Source organism: Cavia porcellus, unplaced genomic scaffold (assembly GCF_034190915.1).
Source record: "Cavia porcellus strain 051 isolate PalLab524CR breed Dunkin Hartley unplaced genomic scaffold, mCavPor4.1 scaffold_15, whole genome shotgun sequence".
NCBI lineage: Eukaryota > Metazoa > Chordata > Mammalia > Rodentia > Caviidae > Cavia > Cavia porcellus.
In genome coordinates, this window is record NW_026947498.1 from 25,408,649 (window position 1) to 25,428,574 (window position 19,926).

A 19,926-nucleotide genomic window follows, 5' to 3' on the forward strand; every position below is an offset into this window, starting at 1 on the left:
GTGGGAAAGGTGGCAAAAAGAAAAAAACTAAAAACTCTTCCAAACCACAGAAAAACAATGGATCGACCTGGGCCAGTGTTCCTCTGCCTCCTCCCCCAGTCCAGCCCCTTCCTGGTACAGAGCTGGAACACTATGCAGTGGAAGAGCAGGAGAACGGGTAAAAATGTTTTATATACCAAGAAAACGGCCAACTTGCATCCCACTCTCTTTTTCCCTGGCTTCTCTTACTGTTTGCTTCCTCCCTTCCTACCCTCATCATTGCAAACACCACCACCCGCGTTTTCCTGTTTGCACTGTCCATAAGTTTTTAAATGGTAAATACAAAACAGCTTATAGCGAGGTCTGAGAATCCTTGGCCCTCAAGTGCCTTAGATTGTCTGCAATCATGGGTAATGCAGCCTCCATTTATAATGTTGCTTGTTAGTTTGAAAGCAAGTACCCACAGCTCTGTGAACTAAAGAGCCACTCCTGAGAAAGGCTGAAAGAGGAATTAAAATAACCTTCTTCATCACGCCTTGCAGCTCTTTAATGACTTGATGTCTGCCCATAGCAGGGCGCCACGTTAGAGCACCATCACAATGGGATAATTGTAGGGACCTGGCCAGCGGGTGCAACTTTAATCATCAGCTCTGGTGGGAACTTAGGGTAAAGAACAATGAAGGAGGTACAGCCAATGTGCTCTGTAACAAAACCTTTTTACTCAAGGTAGGAAATTTCCTTTGAGGTCTTTAAATGTGACCAGTTGCCTTATATTCTTTCTCAAGCATGTCATAACGTTACTTTTCTCTGTTAACTTAAGTGTTAATTGACTTTCAACCCAAATGCACAAGTAATTTTTGTTTTGTTCCATAAGTAAGTAAGTCAAAAGCAACATTTGGACTCTCTTTCTACTTAAGTAATTCTTAAGGCTATGTCTTCTTTTTTTAAAATTTTATTTATTTACAGAATTTTTCTAACGCATAGAAAAATGTGTTAGTCACCATTTATTTTAACTGTGTTTTTGTGGAGCCTAAACATATAGAAAATGAGTAGTTTTTCTTTTAACGAATTTTCACTTAAAATATTTACATATAAAAACACCTTGTGGTATTTGAATAGCAGTTTTATGTTTTATCATGGTACAAATAAATATCACATATACATGCTGATAATTTTTTATCCATATTCTTTGTGTCATATATAACTGCTACTTTTGGGGTCTCTGGGTTACTTTTCTAACTAGAATGCTTATAATATTTTCCTCTTTCAAAAAATAACACCTGAGTTTTTTGCACATGCACACATACAAAAATACACACACATACAAATATGTATATGTAAGTATATGTGTGAACTATATATTCAGACATTTTCTTCCTCCTCTGTCTTTCTCTGTTCAAGAAGACTTCATTTTTTCCCCTAGGCCTGTAGTGCTCACATTTGTGCATATCATTATCATTTTACTTTTTAAAAAAGGTTGCAGTTAAAATAGGCAACTAAGAACACACCCTCTCTTATCTTGACTTTAAAAAGATAAAATTCTACATAGGAAATGTATCAGTGTCACATACTCATCCAAAAAAAGAAATAAGTCCTAACAATCTATAGTTTAAAGACTGCAATAGACAGAGAAAAACAAAGTGCTTGTTAAATGGGAGTGGGAAGGAAAAGGAGCCGTGCTGGCACTTTATAGGCACAAAATCTTGAACTCAGAGGGCTTGAAAATTGTGCATAATTTTGAACACTTTCCTTTCATTCTTTTTTTACATTGAGTCTAATTTTAATACTTATAGAATATAACAGTACCTGTTATCCATTGAAAAAATATATTTTAATCAAAATAAATGTGAGTCTTATCACTTGACTGTGTAAAACAGATTTGGAAACATTTGTAGGATCATGAACTAATAGATGTTGGTACAGACTTTTATCTTTTGATACATTGTTTTTCAGAATTTTGATACAAGGAATAAAATTATTTCTGCACTTCTGCAAGTTAGTAAATCATTTTAATATTCTCAAAGTGCATACTTTTTAATATTGTAAGTATACACTTGATATTTTAAATAGATAAAAATATATTTTAAATAAATACATTTGTATATATGGGCATTTAAAATTGGAATAGCATATCCATATATTTGTAGTATTTATTTGGGTTCCTCTTTATTGTTAATTGTTGAGTATGTATTTCCCTTCACAAACTAATATTGCAGAAATGATTGCTATATATATATATATTAATCAGTAGCAGGGATCAAACTCACAACCGCCTGCTTGCAAGGCAGGTGCTTATACCGCTGAGCTAAATCCGCAGTCCTGATTGCTATATTCTTATCCAGAACAGTGATTAGATTGTAATGAGTCAGTAATGATGGTGCCAAATTTTTGTATCCTCACTCATCGTTAATTTTTCTCATCCTAAATCTAGAAAGTTCGTGTCTCAATCATTTATATTTAAAAAAAAAAAAATTAAAGGGGCCAGGGATTTGGCTGAGTGGTATAAGTGCCTGTCTTGACAACAGCAAAGCCATGAGTTTGATCCCTGGTACTACAACACACAAAAAAACAACAACAACAACAACAAAACCTCCAACACATTAAAGTCAAAATGACAAGGACAAATTTGAAGTAGTAGATTTGGGATGATATTTCTTTTTTATATATTCTTTATATTTGTAAGCTTTCTACTGTGTGAACCTCATGATACTCTGTAGCACAGATTATACTCTGTAATTTATCAAAACTTTCACTGAAAAGACCTGTATGATTTTGTGTATGTTTTACTTTGAAACTTTTATAATTTAATCCATGTTTTTTATATGCAAAATATAAACATTTTACAATTAGTACTTTGGTTTTCGATACTTTTTTCAAACAATCAAGAATTCTGCAGTTGTGCTGGTTTCAGTAATATACAACTTTCATTGTTGTTATTTTTAACATATTATGTTAGAGAAATTATTCAACAAACATTTTTGCAAGTACATAGTGCTTACCCTCAGGTTATGAAGAGAAGCAGCTGAGACCAATATCAAACTAATGCAACTAGTTTGAAAGGTCTGATCCCTGACAGAGGGAGAGAGGTAGATAGAGGGTAGAGAGTAGACACAAGAAACTAACCAACTTCTTTTAATTTACACACACACACACACACACACACACACACGCACACGTTTGTGTACAGCAAACTCTAATTGTGTATAAAACATAATAATTTGTCTCATGAAAGGGGTAATTATTTATGGTAGATGAGTAGTCAATCCTAAGGAAAATTAGTGTTGTTTAAATACTGAAGCAGATCTTGAATCATTTATTTATGAATAATCGTATGAAAAATTAGAAGACTATTTTCATGTTAAGCATGGAACCAAAAATAATGACAAAGCGTATCACTAAACACTCTCTAAACCTCCTACACACTAGATCATTACCCAACAGCTAAAACAAAATATTACCAGTGTCACTATTTGTTGTGCAAATGGAGAGAATTTTCCTGCTCAAAGACTAAACAAGATGAAAAAGCACCGTTCCTCTATCTTTGAGACATCGACCTGATTCTGGTTGAAGTTATCTGTCTTTCATGTATGTTTCAACATTCCTTCTCCTACTTCCTGTTGTGGTGTTTACCACATTGCATTTTAATTGTTTCTGTGCACCTCTCAGTGTGTACTGTATAGGTTTGCTGAATTTCAACCCTACATGGTGTAGGAGATTTTATGAGGAGTTGGATTGGCTACTTTGAATCCTTCTATGCCACAGAAGGGTTCTGGTGTCTGAGTTTGGAGGATGACTGGAAGAGTCTGTGAGGCGGGTGTATAATGTATAGAATACAATAGCAATGGCTGATCTCAGGTAAACAACAAGGGAACGAAATAATGAATAATGAGTGAAAAGGAGGAAAGCGGATGAATTTAGGAGACATTCTTAGTTAACAATTACTATAATCTTGAAAATAGAATCTCTAATTTTGTTGATTTTTATTTTTAAGGTTTTAGATATCAATTTTATTTCTAAGCCTTTCCTCCACAATACTGAATTTCCAAGTTATTAAATCACTACTTTCTCCCACTATACTAAATGTCATATTATCAAATCACTCTTCAAATAAAAAGGGTTTAATTGTTCATGCAGTGATATAACAATGATAGTGAGTGTTCATTCTCATCAATATATTTTCTTCTGTTGAATGAAAATGTGTTAAAATGTTTAGTTCTTAGATACAAATATAATAAATTTTATGACCACCACAGCATGTGAAGAACTCAATAGTAACTAAACAGAACATTAGTGCTTTGCTGTGTTATTGCAATTAGAGACTGGCAAGCTTTTTCTAGTGATGAACTTTATGGCATTGTATTAGTAATTCGGTATTTGTGTGTGGCCTTTAGCAAGTTAGTTCCTACACAATATCGATTTTCTGCCAACTGTATCATTACTCATCCAGCAAGACAGATAATAGGATGCCTCTGACTTTACTGACAGAATGTCAGAGAACAAGTGTTTCCCTCAGAAAGGTTGGTCAAAAAACTTTGGTTTGGCTACTTTTAGCATTTTCACTGTCTGTGTGAATTAGCATTTTCACAGTCTGTGTGACTACAAGAAAAAGTTAAAATTCTCTCACTCAAATAAGATGTATATCTTTAAAATGTGAACAAAACTACAGAAGTAGAGATTCACATTTCATAAAATTTATACTCATCTGTTAGTTTTCCTTCTTCATCAAAGAAATCCTTTTTCCTCAAAATAGATTAAGGTACAGACACCAAAGAAATAATGAACAATTCCTTTCCATTATTTGATGGGTACAGTATCCTAACTTCTCTTTATCAAGTCCTTTGTACATTTTTCTAGTCTTTTGGAATTTTTTTTTCTCTATTTTTCTTTTTTGGATACATTCAGTTTTGCTTGTGCTGCAGATACAGTTTGTTCATATTGTTGTAGGTTATCACTACAGAAAAGTCATCGCCCAATCAGTGCCAACATCTACCAGAATACCTAATGAGATATATCTTAGTCATTTTATAAAACAGCACTGAATTCACATAATATAAAAATGATATTTAAATACTTACCTCTCCTTTTCCTGACATTTAAATAATGAAAAATAAATTGAATACAACTTCTGACATTTTTTGTGTTACCTTAACATGTGATGCTTGCAAATATATGTTTCTCCTTTCTCTTATATTCTTTGTGTTTTCATTTAATATGTTTGTACAAATCTATGTACATTCACTAGATTACTGAAAGTAAAAATCACATGCTATTCATGGAGTAGAGAAATTTTAGAAAATAATTAGCTATTTCCATTTGTAACACTGATTATACAGAATAGTTCTTTATTTAGCAATATCTCTGACAAGTCAGTATAACTAAAGAAAGTACACCTCTGTTTTACAAAAGAAATAAATGTTCTTTAGTAACAAGAATTAATTTTAATCTTGATAATTACAATAGCAAATATATTCTTCTCAAAGTGAGAAATTACTTTGTAATTTAGCTTCTTATTCATATTTTTTACTTAATTACATGCCATTTAATGTCAAGTAAATATGCTAAGAAACTTGAGTATTCTTACTAATGGAATAGTTTTTGTATTTTCATTTCAAGTCAATAAATATAATTGTGACTTACTATTTTTAAGGTATGTATTAGGTATAAAAAAGTTCAGTGTTCTAATTATAAGGTTGTTTAAATCCACTTAAGGAAAATATACTATATACATGTGAAAGGCTAAATACTAAAATAAATTAAGCAATTAAAGATACCAGCATTGGAAATGGTATTAGGTTGTATGTAACCAATTTTCAAATAAATGTGCAAAAATATTGTCAGTTGAAGTTCAGAAGAGTAATATATCACTGCTAGTTGGTCTCCTGAAGGAAATCTTTATAAAAGATACGAAATTTAGCCTATAACTTGAAGGGTTTATAAGATTAAGATAGATAAAGTTGGAGGAACACAATTGATTTCAAATAAGTTGAATTCTGTAAGCAAATGTACCAGAGTAAAAAATTACAAAGGACAAAAGAAGCAAAACAACTTAAAGCAGGAAATTCTTGTTGAAAGACTAGAAAAATGGTCTCTAAAGGTGGAGAATTGATGTTTAAATATGTTTGATGGACATAATAGAATGAAGAGAAGTACAGGTTTCATTTACACAATTTTTATTTTTGTAGACATATTTGTAAGTGGTGGGTAAGATTGATTAGAGGATGGGAAAAGTCTAAAGCGGAAATTCCCAGCAGAACAGTAGGTTAAAAATACTTTAAATGATACAATCTTCAAATGGAACCTGTTATCTTTCACATACAAAGCAAATAAAAATGACAACTGTAGTGAAATATATTTTTTATACAGATCGGAAACTCATTCTGTGATTAACAAATGAGCATATGTTTAACCAGTAGTCATTTCCAATAAAAAAATTATTTGTAATACACTAAGCTGTGACTAGTGTTTATACTGTTACAAAAAGTACTTAGAGTTATTCAAATTAAAACTGCAAACTTTCTTAAACAGGGTTTTCAGTTTGAAACAGAATAAATAAAAAGATATTCAGGTGAAAATATTCAAAGAAATCTGAATTTCTCCATTGTACTGTTTCAAGGGGGGGTGGAGAGAGAGAGAGAGAGAGAGAGAGAGAGAGAGAGAGAGAGAGAGAGAGATTCAGAAGACGTTACGAGTAGTAGAAGAAAAAAAGAAAAACAGGAACAAAGCAGCCAAATTATTGAATATGGGCAAATGGGCAGTAACTCAGTGTATTAATGTATTTTGGAATTGTAATCAGACCCAGAACTGAAAAGGCTTCCCCAAGCTGATGACAGTTAGAGATGAGCCTTGCAGGGGGCAGGAGCTCACAGGTTCCAGAACACATGCAGGTGCAGAGTTTAGAAAAACATGCATAAGGCTGATGAAGGAAAGGGTTGAAAATGAAGTTAGAAAACTAGGCTGAGGAAGGGTCTTTTAGCATAGTGTGATAAATTTGAGTTCTTTATTAGTTGTATTTACTGAATGATTTTCAACATAGGTATGACATGAAAGATTTGAGAAATATAATCTTGTTGCTATGTTGAAGATAGGGTAGAAAAGAAGATATGAGCCTAATAATAGAGCTAATGAGTTAGTTTACATTGGAAAAAGATGGATCTATTATGTAGATAAACATGAAACACTGGACACAGACAAGTGTCTGAATTTGGCTGAATTTAGAAGACTTATTATATCCAATAGTTCTATTTATAATTATTGGTTTCATATAGAATGAAAGGTTGGTATAGATATATAACAAGAAAATAAAATTTCAAACACTTGATAACCAAGGATGAACAAGAGAAGGAAGTATTTAAATCTACACGCCTTAAATTCATTAATTGTTTTTAATTAACAATCAGTTGTTTCCACACGAGTAAATTTGCTGAGAAGTTATTGCCTTATATAACTGTGGGATAACAATTAGAAATAAGGTCTTTAAAGTATAAACTGAGATACTGAGATAACAGATGTAATTACAATTGGAAGTTAAGATAATAGCCAGGTGATTTATTGTGGTAGCACCAACAAGAGGAAATAAACAGAGAGGACAATTTAGACACGATATGGTTGTTATTTGTCTCAGGGTAATTGTGTGTATTCTTATCTGTTTCAATGTACACTTTGTCCTCGTCTTATTTCAGCTATGACAGTGATAGCTGGTGCCCGCCATTACCCGTGCAAACATACTTACACCAAGGTATAGAAGATGAACTGGAAGAAGATGATGATCGGGTCCCAACACCTCCTGTTCGAGGCGTGGCTTCTTCTCCTGCTATCTCCTTTGGACAGCAATCCACTGCCACTCTCACTCCCTCTCCACGGGAAGAGATGCAGCCCATGCTGCAGGCTCACCTGGACGAGCTGACAAGGGCTTATCAGTTTGATATAGCGAAACAAGCATGGTAAATATCCTCAGAGAGAATGGTTTCAATGCAGGGAAGTTTCCTTGACAAGCACTCGCAAGACATTCTCATAAAACTATGCAGATGGGATTTTTACAATGTTTCTTAATCATGTAGATAATGAAACTGACTGCAAAACTGTTAAATAATTCACCCAGAGTCACCTAACTAGTTAGTGAGCCAGGACCAGAATTCAGATCTGCTGAATTCCAGGCTAACATGCTTTTGGCTCCACTGGACTCTTTTCTAATTTACAATTTAGCTTTATTAGCTTATCCTTGAACTTACTTTTTAATGTCAGAATAAAAGGTTCCTTTTAGGTTCTTCAAAGTGCCTGTGAAGAATTCTGTCTGTGATTATGAATATGTAAATAGAATGTCCTGCATCTCACATATGATCTATGTCAGTTATTAAAAATTTTGGGGATTGAATTAAAAAAATAGACGTAACAATATTAGTAACAATAGGTACATCCAGAATCGACCCTCAAAGAATAAATTAAAAACCTCAAGTTCATTTTTCTGATCTATCCATAAGGTTTCATAAACTATAGAGACAATTAATTTCTCCTATGTAAATATAGCAGAAATATCAGGAGAACCAACTTTTATAATTTTATTGGGGTTTTTTGTTATATTTTTCTCCCAAATAGGGCTATATAAGCTTAGATGCTTAAAACATCTCTGTGACATACCTCAACTTATGTGCTGTTGATTTGCATACTGGACTTAAAATCGGAGCACATTTTAAAAATACTCTTTGCTTTTTTTTATAGTTCTGGGTGCTGAGATAAATTAATAATGAGATGGTGCTTGTCTTCTGTTAATTAACTATTTTTAAAGTGTAGCTACCTATACTTCTAAAGAGATATGGAGTACAAAAATATGTCTCAAGGAAGTCATAAGTGTATCATTTTCTTAGAATGAGAAGCTCCTAAATGTTTTCTCAAAAATGCACATCAGACATTTTCTCAAAAATTAACGATATCTTGCTATTAAACATTTTTATTAGGTAGACGTAGTGGCACACACCTGTTATCCCAGTTCTTGGAAGGCTGAGGTAGAATTTCTGCAAGTTTGAAGCCAGCCTAGATTACATAGTGAGTTCAAGGCAAGCTTGAACTGCATAGTGAAACCCTGTCCCCTAAAAATAAAACACAAACTAATGTATTATTTTATAAAACATCACCAAGTTAAAGCCAACTGCTGAAAGAATGATAGACCGTCCATCAAGTTAAGTAATGAAGATATGTAGTTTGGTCATTTATCACAGAGACTTTAGCTGTAAGTTCTCAAATTTGCTGATATTTGGAATTATCCAGATAACCTTGAAGTCAAACTATACTTCAGTTCTACCTTGAGATAGATGCTGATCACTAGGTACAACTGAGAATTGGGACAGTTCTGTGACAGTCAGAAGGTCCTACTAGCTGTGTGGCCTTCAGCAACTTGCTTAGAATTTACATGCCATAGTTGTCCCATGTGTAAAATGATGGACACGAGTAATTAGCTCATCTATGAAATTAAAGGGAAATTCCCAACGCCTCCCCCTGTATCTACCATCCTGTATGTTTCAGGGGTCCCCAAGAACACCTTCATGTTGAAGGGTTCATTAGAAAAATTTGTAGAACTGATTGGAAGCTACTATTGCAGAATTACAATCTATCACAGTAAAAATACACAAATTAAAATCCTGCAAGAGATAAGACTTTAGTTCAGAGTGCAGGAAAATTCCAGAAGCATGGTTTCCACTTGTCTTCTTCTAGTGCAGTGATGAATAGTATTACTTTCTCAGTGAAGAGCAGGCCATGCACCGGGAATATTGCTCACCAGGGAAATGAACATGAACCCTCTGACCCAGAGACTTTATTTGTGCCCTGTCACATAGCTAACCTCAATATCCAACCCAGCCAGAGGTCAAGCTGATGTGGTGTGACTTAAATTCCCCTGGCTTTCCCCACAGATTGTATTGTTAGACTTTTAGGAGTAGCCTAAGATGTGCAGGTAAACAGAGATCCTTTGACAAGGCAGAAAATCTTAAGGGCTTAGATATTGCTTCCTTTCAAGGAAGAGGCACGATCTCTATTGGGTTCAGGTTAAATATTTAGTTATGCTCTATAGGTTTTGAGAGAATTAAATGAACTTTAATTTTTGCAGTGCTTAGAAAATTGCTTTGTATATTTTGTTTGTTATTCCGAAGGGTTTGGGTTTTTACCTGAGTTGTTCAGTGAGGTTTTTACACACTTACGAAATATTTTTCTGTTGGGAAAGTGATCAGTAGGTACTTGATAAATGGATGCATGAGCTACTTTACTTGAATCTACTCTCAGTACTAGGCCTTATTCCTTTCTTCTAAGTGTTCTTATCCAGCATCCCTCCAGGATGCCTGAGCTGGCTCCACATTTGGGAATTGTGAGCCTACATTGGACCATACAAGATGTTTCCCTTTTAGTTTACAAATAGCTCTTCATCAGGATTTCATATCAGCATTGCCAGGTGACTATTTAAAAGGTAATAATTCCCATGAGTTGTATTTTTAATGATGGATGAAATATGCAGTACAGTCCTGCTGCTAGAAGATATTTATAAATGTTATATATGCTGATCTTGTACTCCACTTTATCTCCCAATTCTGCTTAATTAAGGAGCACATGTTTTTATCCCCTTATGAATTTTTCCAGCAATGCCAACCATGATGTAAGTCTAGAATGCTGATGTTGTTCATCCTACTCAAAACTAAAGTCCACCCTGATACAGAAAAGTGATTCATGCATATAAATATCCTGTTACTCACCACTTGGATCTCTCCATCTCTGATTCACAATTTGAAGCCACATGTACTTACAAATGCTAAACCGTTCTCAAAGTTTTGTGTAATAATTTTTAGGAAACTTGCTTTCCTTTTTAACTTTTTAATCAATGAACAGTCATGAATTCCACATGTAATTTGAAACTTCCAATTCCTGGTCTATTTAATTGGAGATTTGGATCTCATGATGTTGTGGTAGCCTCCAGAACTAACATTTTTGAGTTTTCCAGTATGAAGAGATCTAGAATCCTTGTAACTTTGGAATTGGTTCCATATCCAAGAGTGCACTTGGGAGAGGAATATTATTTTAATTCTAGAAGACTATAATATTTCCCAAAAGAAAACAAATGATTTGAAGTATAATCTTACATCTTTCATTTATAAAACAACAGAAAAATGCCTTGCATCTACTTTTAATCTCCTTTCAATGAGATGAATCTTCAAAATACCCTTGAATGAAGGCAATAAAAACATGTAATATGTTCACTATTCAAAACATGTATATTTTCACTATTTAAAGGCATTGCCAGAAACAATGAATTGCTTTTGTTTAATATTTTATAGGTTAAAAATGACTTATGTAGTCTCAAACTGAGTTAACTGGATTCCTGAGTCCCATTACCCTGTTCTTTTGGCAAGCAGTATAAAATATGTCGCTTAATTTTTTGTCACTCCACGACCTTCTAAAATGCCTTCTAAAAGGGCTGATCACACATGTGTACTTCCTTCAAAAGGCTGCGATTAAAGTAGGTACTCATTGTAAAGGGTTTCTCCAACAAACTCTTTATTCTGAACACAGAATGCAGAGGTGAATCTATTCTGCAGTAGAGTCAGAGACTCCAGTGGGTGAGCTAGATTCAAAACAGGAAGGCAGAGCAAAGAGAAGCTGCTCCTGTCCTGAACTGGTTAAGTGCATGCACACTCCCAGCCTGATGTGAGGAGTCCTACAGAAATAGTCGTTCTGGAGCAGGAAGTTTGTGGAAGGTGGAGCCGAGAAGGCATCATTCCATTCCCTGACATCTTCACTGGGGCTAGGAAGCTCATAGGTAACACAGCTTAGGTAGAACCTCATTGCTAAACCGAAAAATAATTAAATTCCTTTTTGAGGAGGTCAATTTTAACTACTTGTGACAAATACTTCTATGCTCTTGTAGGTGAAATATTTATACAAAAATATGACATCTGTATGTTTTTTCTCTGTGTTATCACCCTATAAATACCAGTGGAGGAATTTATGAGCCTATGTTGTTATTCAGTGAGGCATGTGTCCATAGCTCTCTGCTTTTTCTGAATAAAAGAAAACACTGAATTCTTCAAAATTAGAAGAAAAAATTTGTTACCATTGTTAATGGTAACAAAGGCAGTGTCAGATACTAAAGCAAGTCATTTAATTCTAATTCTAATTGTGTTAACAATAATGCAATTTCTTCTTTCTTTCTTTCTTTCTTTCTTTCTTTCTTTCTTTCTTTCTTTCTTTCTTTCTTTCTTTCTTGTTTGAATTCTAGGCACATTCAAAGCAATAATCAACCTCCACAGCCCCCTGTTCCACCATTAGGTTACGTGTCCGGAGCCTTGATTTCTGATTTGGAAACAGATGTTGCAGATGATGATGCTGATGATGAAGAGGAAGCTTTAGAAATTCCCAGGCCCCTGAGAGCACTAGACCAGACACCAGGATCCAGTATGGACAATCTGGACAGCTCTGTGACAGGTAATGGAACTGATTTAATAGGAATAACTGACCTATTTGCAACATTAAAGTGCATCAAAAATCAAATACTTTCTTATATAAGATTTATTCCCTTCCATCTATTTCTCTAACATTTTAAATATGTTAATGTTAAACACAAAATTCAAAAAGGATTTGGAAATACTTTTGCTTTGCTGCAAAAATGATAAGAAAATTCATGAATTTTAAAAAGCTTTAAAGACATGAAAGAAACTCAATTATATGCAGGGCTTTCATGAAAAGTTCACTCTGCTAGAGAACCAAATCTATTACACATACACACAAAAAAAATCTTGACTTTTAGAAATGATATATTTTGTATATCAGTAGCAACATATGCAGTGAATGCAATCTTAAAGTACTTCTTGATATTTCATTCTATGAAATCATTCACTGATGAAAATAAGCAACTCTTCAGAATAACCCTCTCTTAGGTTACACAAAGCAGATGTAGAGTGGAAAATGTACAGTGGGATAAATGACACATTTATGAATTTCATATTGGTGAATCCAGCAATTGCTCCTCTGCCACAAAGTCTAATCATTTTGAATGTTTACTCCTTTGGCTTCCTCTTGCCTCCTCATCAAGTGAAAGACTTCAATTGGTCCTGCCCCATTACAATCATAGGACCGATACAAGACCTATTTCCAAGGATTTAAATTAAATTTTAAATCCAAATGTTTACACAATGCATATGGGGAAAGTAAAAGTTCAATATTTCTGTGCAGCCAGTTATCCATTTCTGATGCACAGGAATGCCTTTTACGTGAGTATGTAGGCATAGCTACTACTACCGCCAGAAGTCTGTGCTTTGCCTTCCAGTAAATAGAAAAACCACACCACCTGCATTTACTTTGACAGCATCTTTTTGCTTAGAAGACATTTTATCCCAGTCTCAATTCCTTTTTACTCCGAGAATTTCCCAAAGCCCACAGATTTTGTGCTACCTAATGCTTCTCCAAACACTCATGGAACCTGGATTATGATAGTAGTGAAGGAGTGTTAGTACCTGTAATTTTCTTCTACACCCTTCAGAAATTATACAGTGTGTGATGTAGGAGCCCACTTTTTTAATTTTGGGGGCTGGTCTGCTTATTCGGCTAATTAATCAAGATTTTAAAACTGCAAATATACTGCTGTGATTTGAAACCCATATCCACTGGAAGGTGCCAGAGCAAACATTAAAAATTTTTCAGTAGAGAGATCAGACTTCTTAGTGCTTTAAGCCTCTTTGCTTGGGTTTTTAGAGTAATCTCCTTTAGGGTAAAATTCTGCATATTTTTCCATATTTCAACTGATGATACTGAACTCTTTTAGGAATATGATAAAAATTGCAAGTATAATAAAAAAGTCATTTCAAAATATAGAGCCTATATTTTTGTATTAAATATTATAAACACAAATTGATAAATATATCTGTAAATTAGGAAAATGCCATCTTGCACTTTTACCTACTCGCCTGTTAGGAGCATATTAGGCAATCTAACGTTATTGCATTCCAAGAATCTGCATTTCTCAGCTAATATAATATTCATTCCAAATGAAGTTTTTATTGCTAAAAAATCAAAATTTCTTTTCCTACTTGAATTCACTGATTAATTACTGCCATATAGGAAACAACCTCGGGGTGTTTAGGTATGTATTCCAAAATGAATTTACCCTATGAATAAAACATCTCTTTAGCAGAAGTTTTCCTTGCTAGTTAAACAGCCAAATAAGAGAGCCTCCATTTTTATAATTCCATGCACTAGTAACTTTGAGAAGAAAGTTTGGTCAAAGATTTAAATTTCTCCCTGTATTATGTATAGGTGTGTGAGAGTGTGTAGTGAATATGAGTGTGCATATGTGCAAGTGTGTATAGCAGATAAGAGTGTATTAGCATGTATGTGCATATGTAGGGTGTGTAAATGTGTGAGTATACATATCTATAAAAGTGTAGGTAAGCTGATGAGTGTACATACAGTGGGAATGTGATTAAGGGTATATAGGAGCGTGTTGATATAGTAAAGTGGTGGTGAACCTATGACACCATGCCACAGCGGGCTGCTTGTTATGTCTGAACGTTCGACAAGTCTGCCATCACTGGTATCGGGTAAGAGTGTATGCGTGTGTACCCTCGTGTAGAGAGTGTGAATGTGTATATAAATACATAAGAGAGTGTGCTGGAGGTTATAAGTATATGTGGAAGGTATAAATGGGTATAAGTGTGGCATGAACATGCATAGGTGCATGCGTGAGAGAGTGGTAAGGTGGTGAGTATACTGCAGAGAGCTCATGTGTGTGTGTGGGGGGGATAACCTTCAGGCAGATGTACACAGGGAAAATATGTTACAGAGACCAACATGCTAAGGAATGTTGTCCTAAAATGTTTATAGTGTGTTTTTTTGTCACTTAAAGCTAGTTTAGTGATGTTAAAATAAATACAGAATAAAACATGCAGTACTGTGTATCACTTGACTCTGAAATTTGTAAGATGGTGATTGCCTTCAGAGAGGATTCTGATTCTGCCATCAGTTACTTTAGATTCTAAAATGCTTCTGAGATAACTTAATCATTGTTTTCAATTAAAATTCCTCAATGTTTTCATTTCATGAAACTGATGCCCATTTTTAATAAACAGTTTCATTTCCTGAAACTCTGAAGCCTATCAGAATTGTAGCAAAATGGTAACAGCACACTGAGTTAACAAGCCTATCTATAAAATTGTGCAGGCATTTACCTGCACCCAACAGTTGCTGTGTTAGGAAGAATCAGCGCTTAACAAGCTAAAGAGCCCACCTTTATAAGGAAATATGCATATGAACCCCAAATGTTTTTGTAACAACTAAATAGCTGGACATGGTGGTGCATGCCTAAAAGTCCAGCAATTGGGAGGCTGAGGCAAGAGGATTATTGTCAGTATGAGGCCCACCCAGGCTACATAGGAAGTCAAGGACAACCTAACCTACACAGCAAGATCTCATCTCAAGACAAACAAACAAACAGACCAAACTAATACAAGCAAAAAACAACTAAGAAAACTGTGAGGAAATTCTTACAATTTGAAATGATCATTCATTATCAAAAAAGGACATACAAAAGAGGAGACTGTCTGTAGTTCCATTTTCCATGAACTCAGTAAGGAAATATATTTGCATTTATGTTTATCTTATATATTTATTCTAACAACAAACATTTATCTTTATTACTTCTAATCACTTGACTAGGGACTTAGATTAAATAATTATAACAATAGTGGTTTATAGTAGATAGCAAGTATATGGTCACTGATACGTATGAGGCACCTTCTAATCAGTGGCCTGATTGTGTGGCCCAGTAAGCAATTTTAAAGGATTTTAAAGAAACACAAAATTATCAACCACCATAAGGAAAATGAAGAAGAAGAAGAAAAAGAAGGAGAAGGAGAAGGAAAAGGAGGAGAAAGAGGAGAACTAGGAGAAAGAGAAGAAGAATGTGTATGACAGTGGTGACAAAGCCTAAAATAATTAGTATGTGGCACTTCATAGAAAAAAATTTGCCACCACATTTTAAAATTTTACCCCATATTGACAGTTTGATGTTCAAAACCCATTATTAGTACTGTCTCATTTTTCGTATAAAGAAATCGAATCACAGAGGAATTTCAATATTATTTCAAGGTCACTCACCTGATAAGTGTCAGAAAAATGTTCAAAATGAGTCTTATTCTAAACATAAATGACCATGATTCCTGCTCCATAAATGCCAAGTTTTCTTCTAATCTATGGAATTAGCATATCTCAAAAAATGGTGTTCTGGTCTGTACATACATGTGCATCTTCCTCTGTGTGTGTGTGTGTGTGTGTGTGTGTGTGTGTGTGTGTGTGTGTATGTGTGTGTGTGTTGTAGGTGAATAGATATGTATTTATTGATTCTAGTCTTTTTCTTTATTAGTAAATATTTGTAATACATGCTGCTTCCGCTCCTTGTTGGAAGTTGGTGCACATACGTGACACACTGTCATTCCTTTTTTTCATCTATTTTCTTTCATTTCTCTTCCCTCCAACTTTTGATCCTCTTCCCCTTAGAGAAAGATGAAAGATCTCTCTCTCTCTCTCTCTCTCTCTCTCTCTCTCTCTCTCTCTCTCTCTGTCTCTGTCTCTTGGCTTTCTATTATCCTTTATTTTGCTGTTATTTATACTTGTGGTATTTAAACTTATTTTTCTGATTTATTTCACTTAATATTGTGGTTTCAAGGAATATCCTTTTTCTACAAATGACCTGAGATTATTTTTCTTTATGGCATGATTGTCCTCCTTTATGGCAGAATTGTCCTCCTTTTTGATAAATTCATCTATCAATGAATATGTAAGAATAATACCTTCTGAGATTGAGCTATCATGAATTGTGTTGCTATGAACATGAGTATGTATTTTTAATAATTAAATGTAATTTTAGCTCTGGAAGGAGTCCTTCAACACTATGCACTTAAAATCAAAAGTTAATTTTTAAACATGACTTTATTATTTTTCTCATATTTGTTTCCACTTTCGTTTAGAGTAACCTAACAAAATTGAACACTACTAGCCCTTTTAGACGCAAGCTCATTTTTATATTTGTATTTTAATCTATGCCTATAATCCATACCTATTTGGTTACAGTAAAGTACAGAACTGCTTTTATTTTAGGTCTTTGCACTGTGTTTTAAACTATAATATAAACCACAAAATTGTTTCAGTCTTTACAAACATGTTTGTCCTGTTTTGTTCTGAACACCAAACCCACCACTTTTGGGTGACAAGGAAGAGAAAAGCTTTGACATTTTTTTTTGTCGCTGTTGTTCGTTGGTTAATTTTTTTTTTTTTTTTGTACATTCCATATTGGGAAACAAGAGAAAGTGTTTCCTGAATTTAATGACACCATCATGAACAAAAAATGAAGGCAATAGGAGAGGAGGCAGGATGAAAATCTCCTGAACTTGAAGTCAAGATTCTAACTGCCCCTGTGATCACAACGAGACTAGACTGAGTCCTTTTAGGTAAAAGGAGTAACATTTCCCTCGACTGCCAGACCCACATTAATAGCACAGCTGAGAGGAAATTGGGGCTCTTTATTTCTATTTATATCTTCAGAGGTTTTTACTGGAACTCTCACACATGATCAGTCTGAAAACAATGAATGAGGCACCCTCCGTATCTGACTGGACACACTACTCTTAGGGCCTTTGCTGCAAAACATTTTGATTGGGAGCTTCCCTTCTGCTGCAGAAATGTCAAGTGCATAATTTTAATATTAAGGCACATGCTAAAAACAATCAAATTATTTTCTCATAGCACTTTAACAACTCTATTACCTTTGAAAAGAAACTAAATATATATTTCAAAATTTAATAGATAAAAAGGTGAATTATATATGTATGATTTTAAAGTAAAACAAGTTAATAGATGTCATGTATCAATAGATGTCATGTATCATGTATCAAGGAAGAGATTCTTATATTTTATTTTGCTTGTCCTATATATTACACATTCTTCACTTTTTGAGGAAATGTTGTATATTTGAAATATTTTAATGCAAATGGAGCTTCTTGACATAGAGGTGCTTTTCTACGGAAGTCAGAATTTGAGCTGATTTGGCCAAAGACTGTAGTTGAGGATTTTATGTAGCAGATAGTTAGACAAATAACACTCAGTAGGAAGAACTCCTGCATTAAATATTGGCTCAAAAAATGGGGGACTGTTAGTTTTTGTATCTCATAAAAATGGTAATGCAGCAATTAGCAGGGTCATATTGTAAAGCACCGACTTTACCCTAGCTTAATGGATCTAAGGATAAGCATTTATCAGCAAGGAAGGATTTAGCATAAAATGACATGCAAATGAATTGATGACTGATCATAAATTAATTTTAGTGCTAAAGATGTAATAGAGACACAGCAAGATGCCACTTTATCATGGTATTTTATGCTCAGTAACATGTGAACAACAACTTAATGTCTTGTGTGCTGTTCTTCTTTAGCAGCTTGAATAAATTTGAGATCTATTTTGGCCTTTCAGCAACTTTAAACCTGAAAATTTTGGAAGGATTGAAAACGTGAACACAAATAAATTTAGCTATGTGACATAAATTCATTTTTCATTAAATATTTAAATATGTATTGATTATGCTTGGTACTGTAATGTGTCAAACAGTTATAAATGCCCACAATTTGTCTCAAATATCTAGCTGAGTCGTTTTACCTGGTGTTCACTTTGAATTTCATGTTGCTATCTACATTTATGAAAGAGCAGTAATTCAAAAAATAACTGAGCTTTATGGCTGAGGTTATAGTTCAGTGGCACAGTGCCTGCCTGGCAAATGAAAGGTCCTGAGTTTGAATCCTGGACACTCCTCCCCCCAAAACGAGCTTTTAATTTATGAATGTTTTTGGCCTTCAATCATTATCTCCTAGTGTCTTGTTTTGTTTTTTGTTGTAACCATTTATCTAAAATTTCATGCCATTCTTAGTGTTTAAATGCAAAGGAAGAGGAAAAATGGTAAGCACTAAGATATAAAATCAATAAATGTTAAATAAATGTTAATAATTATATGTGCCTAACTTTAATATATTGTATAAACATTTTATTCATGGAATTTGACCTGAAGCTTTAAAAAATTCCCCACAGATGCACTCATTCTATATATTCTATTCCCCTTTCAGAGGGGAATTTATTGAACATGAAAGACAGAGAAATGAGGATAAAGAGAAAAACACTTACTACTTTCTATGTTCGTTGCCTTCTCCCTCTTTCATGTGTGGGGGCACATTTCTTATGGCCTAAAGCGGTTATTTATATCTATGCTGTATGTCTCTACTGTTCTAAAATTGTCTATCTAGTCTCTGATTTTAAAGAAGTATGAAAAATGAAGGCATTGTTTAATACCTACACTCACTCAAAGTCCTATCTCCTATGCAACTGTCTCTTCCCAGAAAAGAGAAAATAAGTATCAGGAAAAAATTACATGAGTGAGACTTTCAAGAACATGGCTAGAAACATTAAATATTAAGTCAAAGACAAAGGCAGAAAAGTATTTGATTGGTTTAGAATATGGTGAATGTGTATATGTAAATTTTCATGTGAAAGACTCATTGGCAGAAAGATGAACAGGATTTTTGAGGGGAATGATAAGAGAATTGTCTACTAGGAAGTTTCACATATAGTATTTCTTTGGTGATACTGCTGTGATGGGGAACTTTTTTCTAAATTTACAGTTTCAGAGACTACAATTGTCTGTTATGTTACATCCTCAGATGGATTCATATCATTGGCAGACAAACAGAAAACAAAACAGACTAGAGTATCTCTTGGCTGATAATAATAGAGAAAGAATCCAAAAGAACAAAATACATTTGAGCTAAGTATATTAAAATATGTCTGTGTGGATAGAGATGTTACACACTCACATAAACAAGTCTCTTGATTTGAACGTTAATTTTTAATAAAATATCAGTAAATATAAATATTGATGTG

At 34.0% G+C, this 19,926-nt stretch overlaps 1 protein-coding gene across 11 annotated transcripts in view; it reads left to right on the forward strand.

Moving 5' to 3' along the window:
• Positions 1–19,926, forward strand: part of Robo2 (roundabout guidance receptor 2) — a 1,616,745-nt gene that overhangs the window by 1,579,473 nt on the left and 17,346 nt on the right. For all 11 annotated transcript variants that reach the window (XM_063224740.1, XM_063224738.1, XM_063224737.1 and 8 more), the window contains 3 exons: positions 1–157; positions 7,659–7,919; positions 12,233–12,438. In XM_063224740.1, coding sequence (XP_063080810.1) covers positions 1–157; positions 7,659–7,919; positions 12,233–12,438 — 624 coding nt within the window. The remainder of the gene's footprint in view (positions 158–7,658; positions 7,920–12,232; positions 12,439–19,926) is intronic.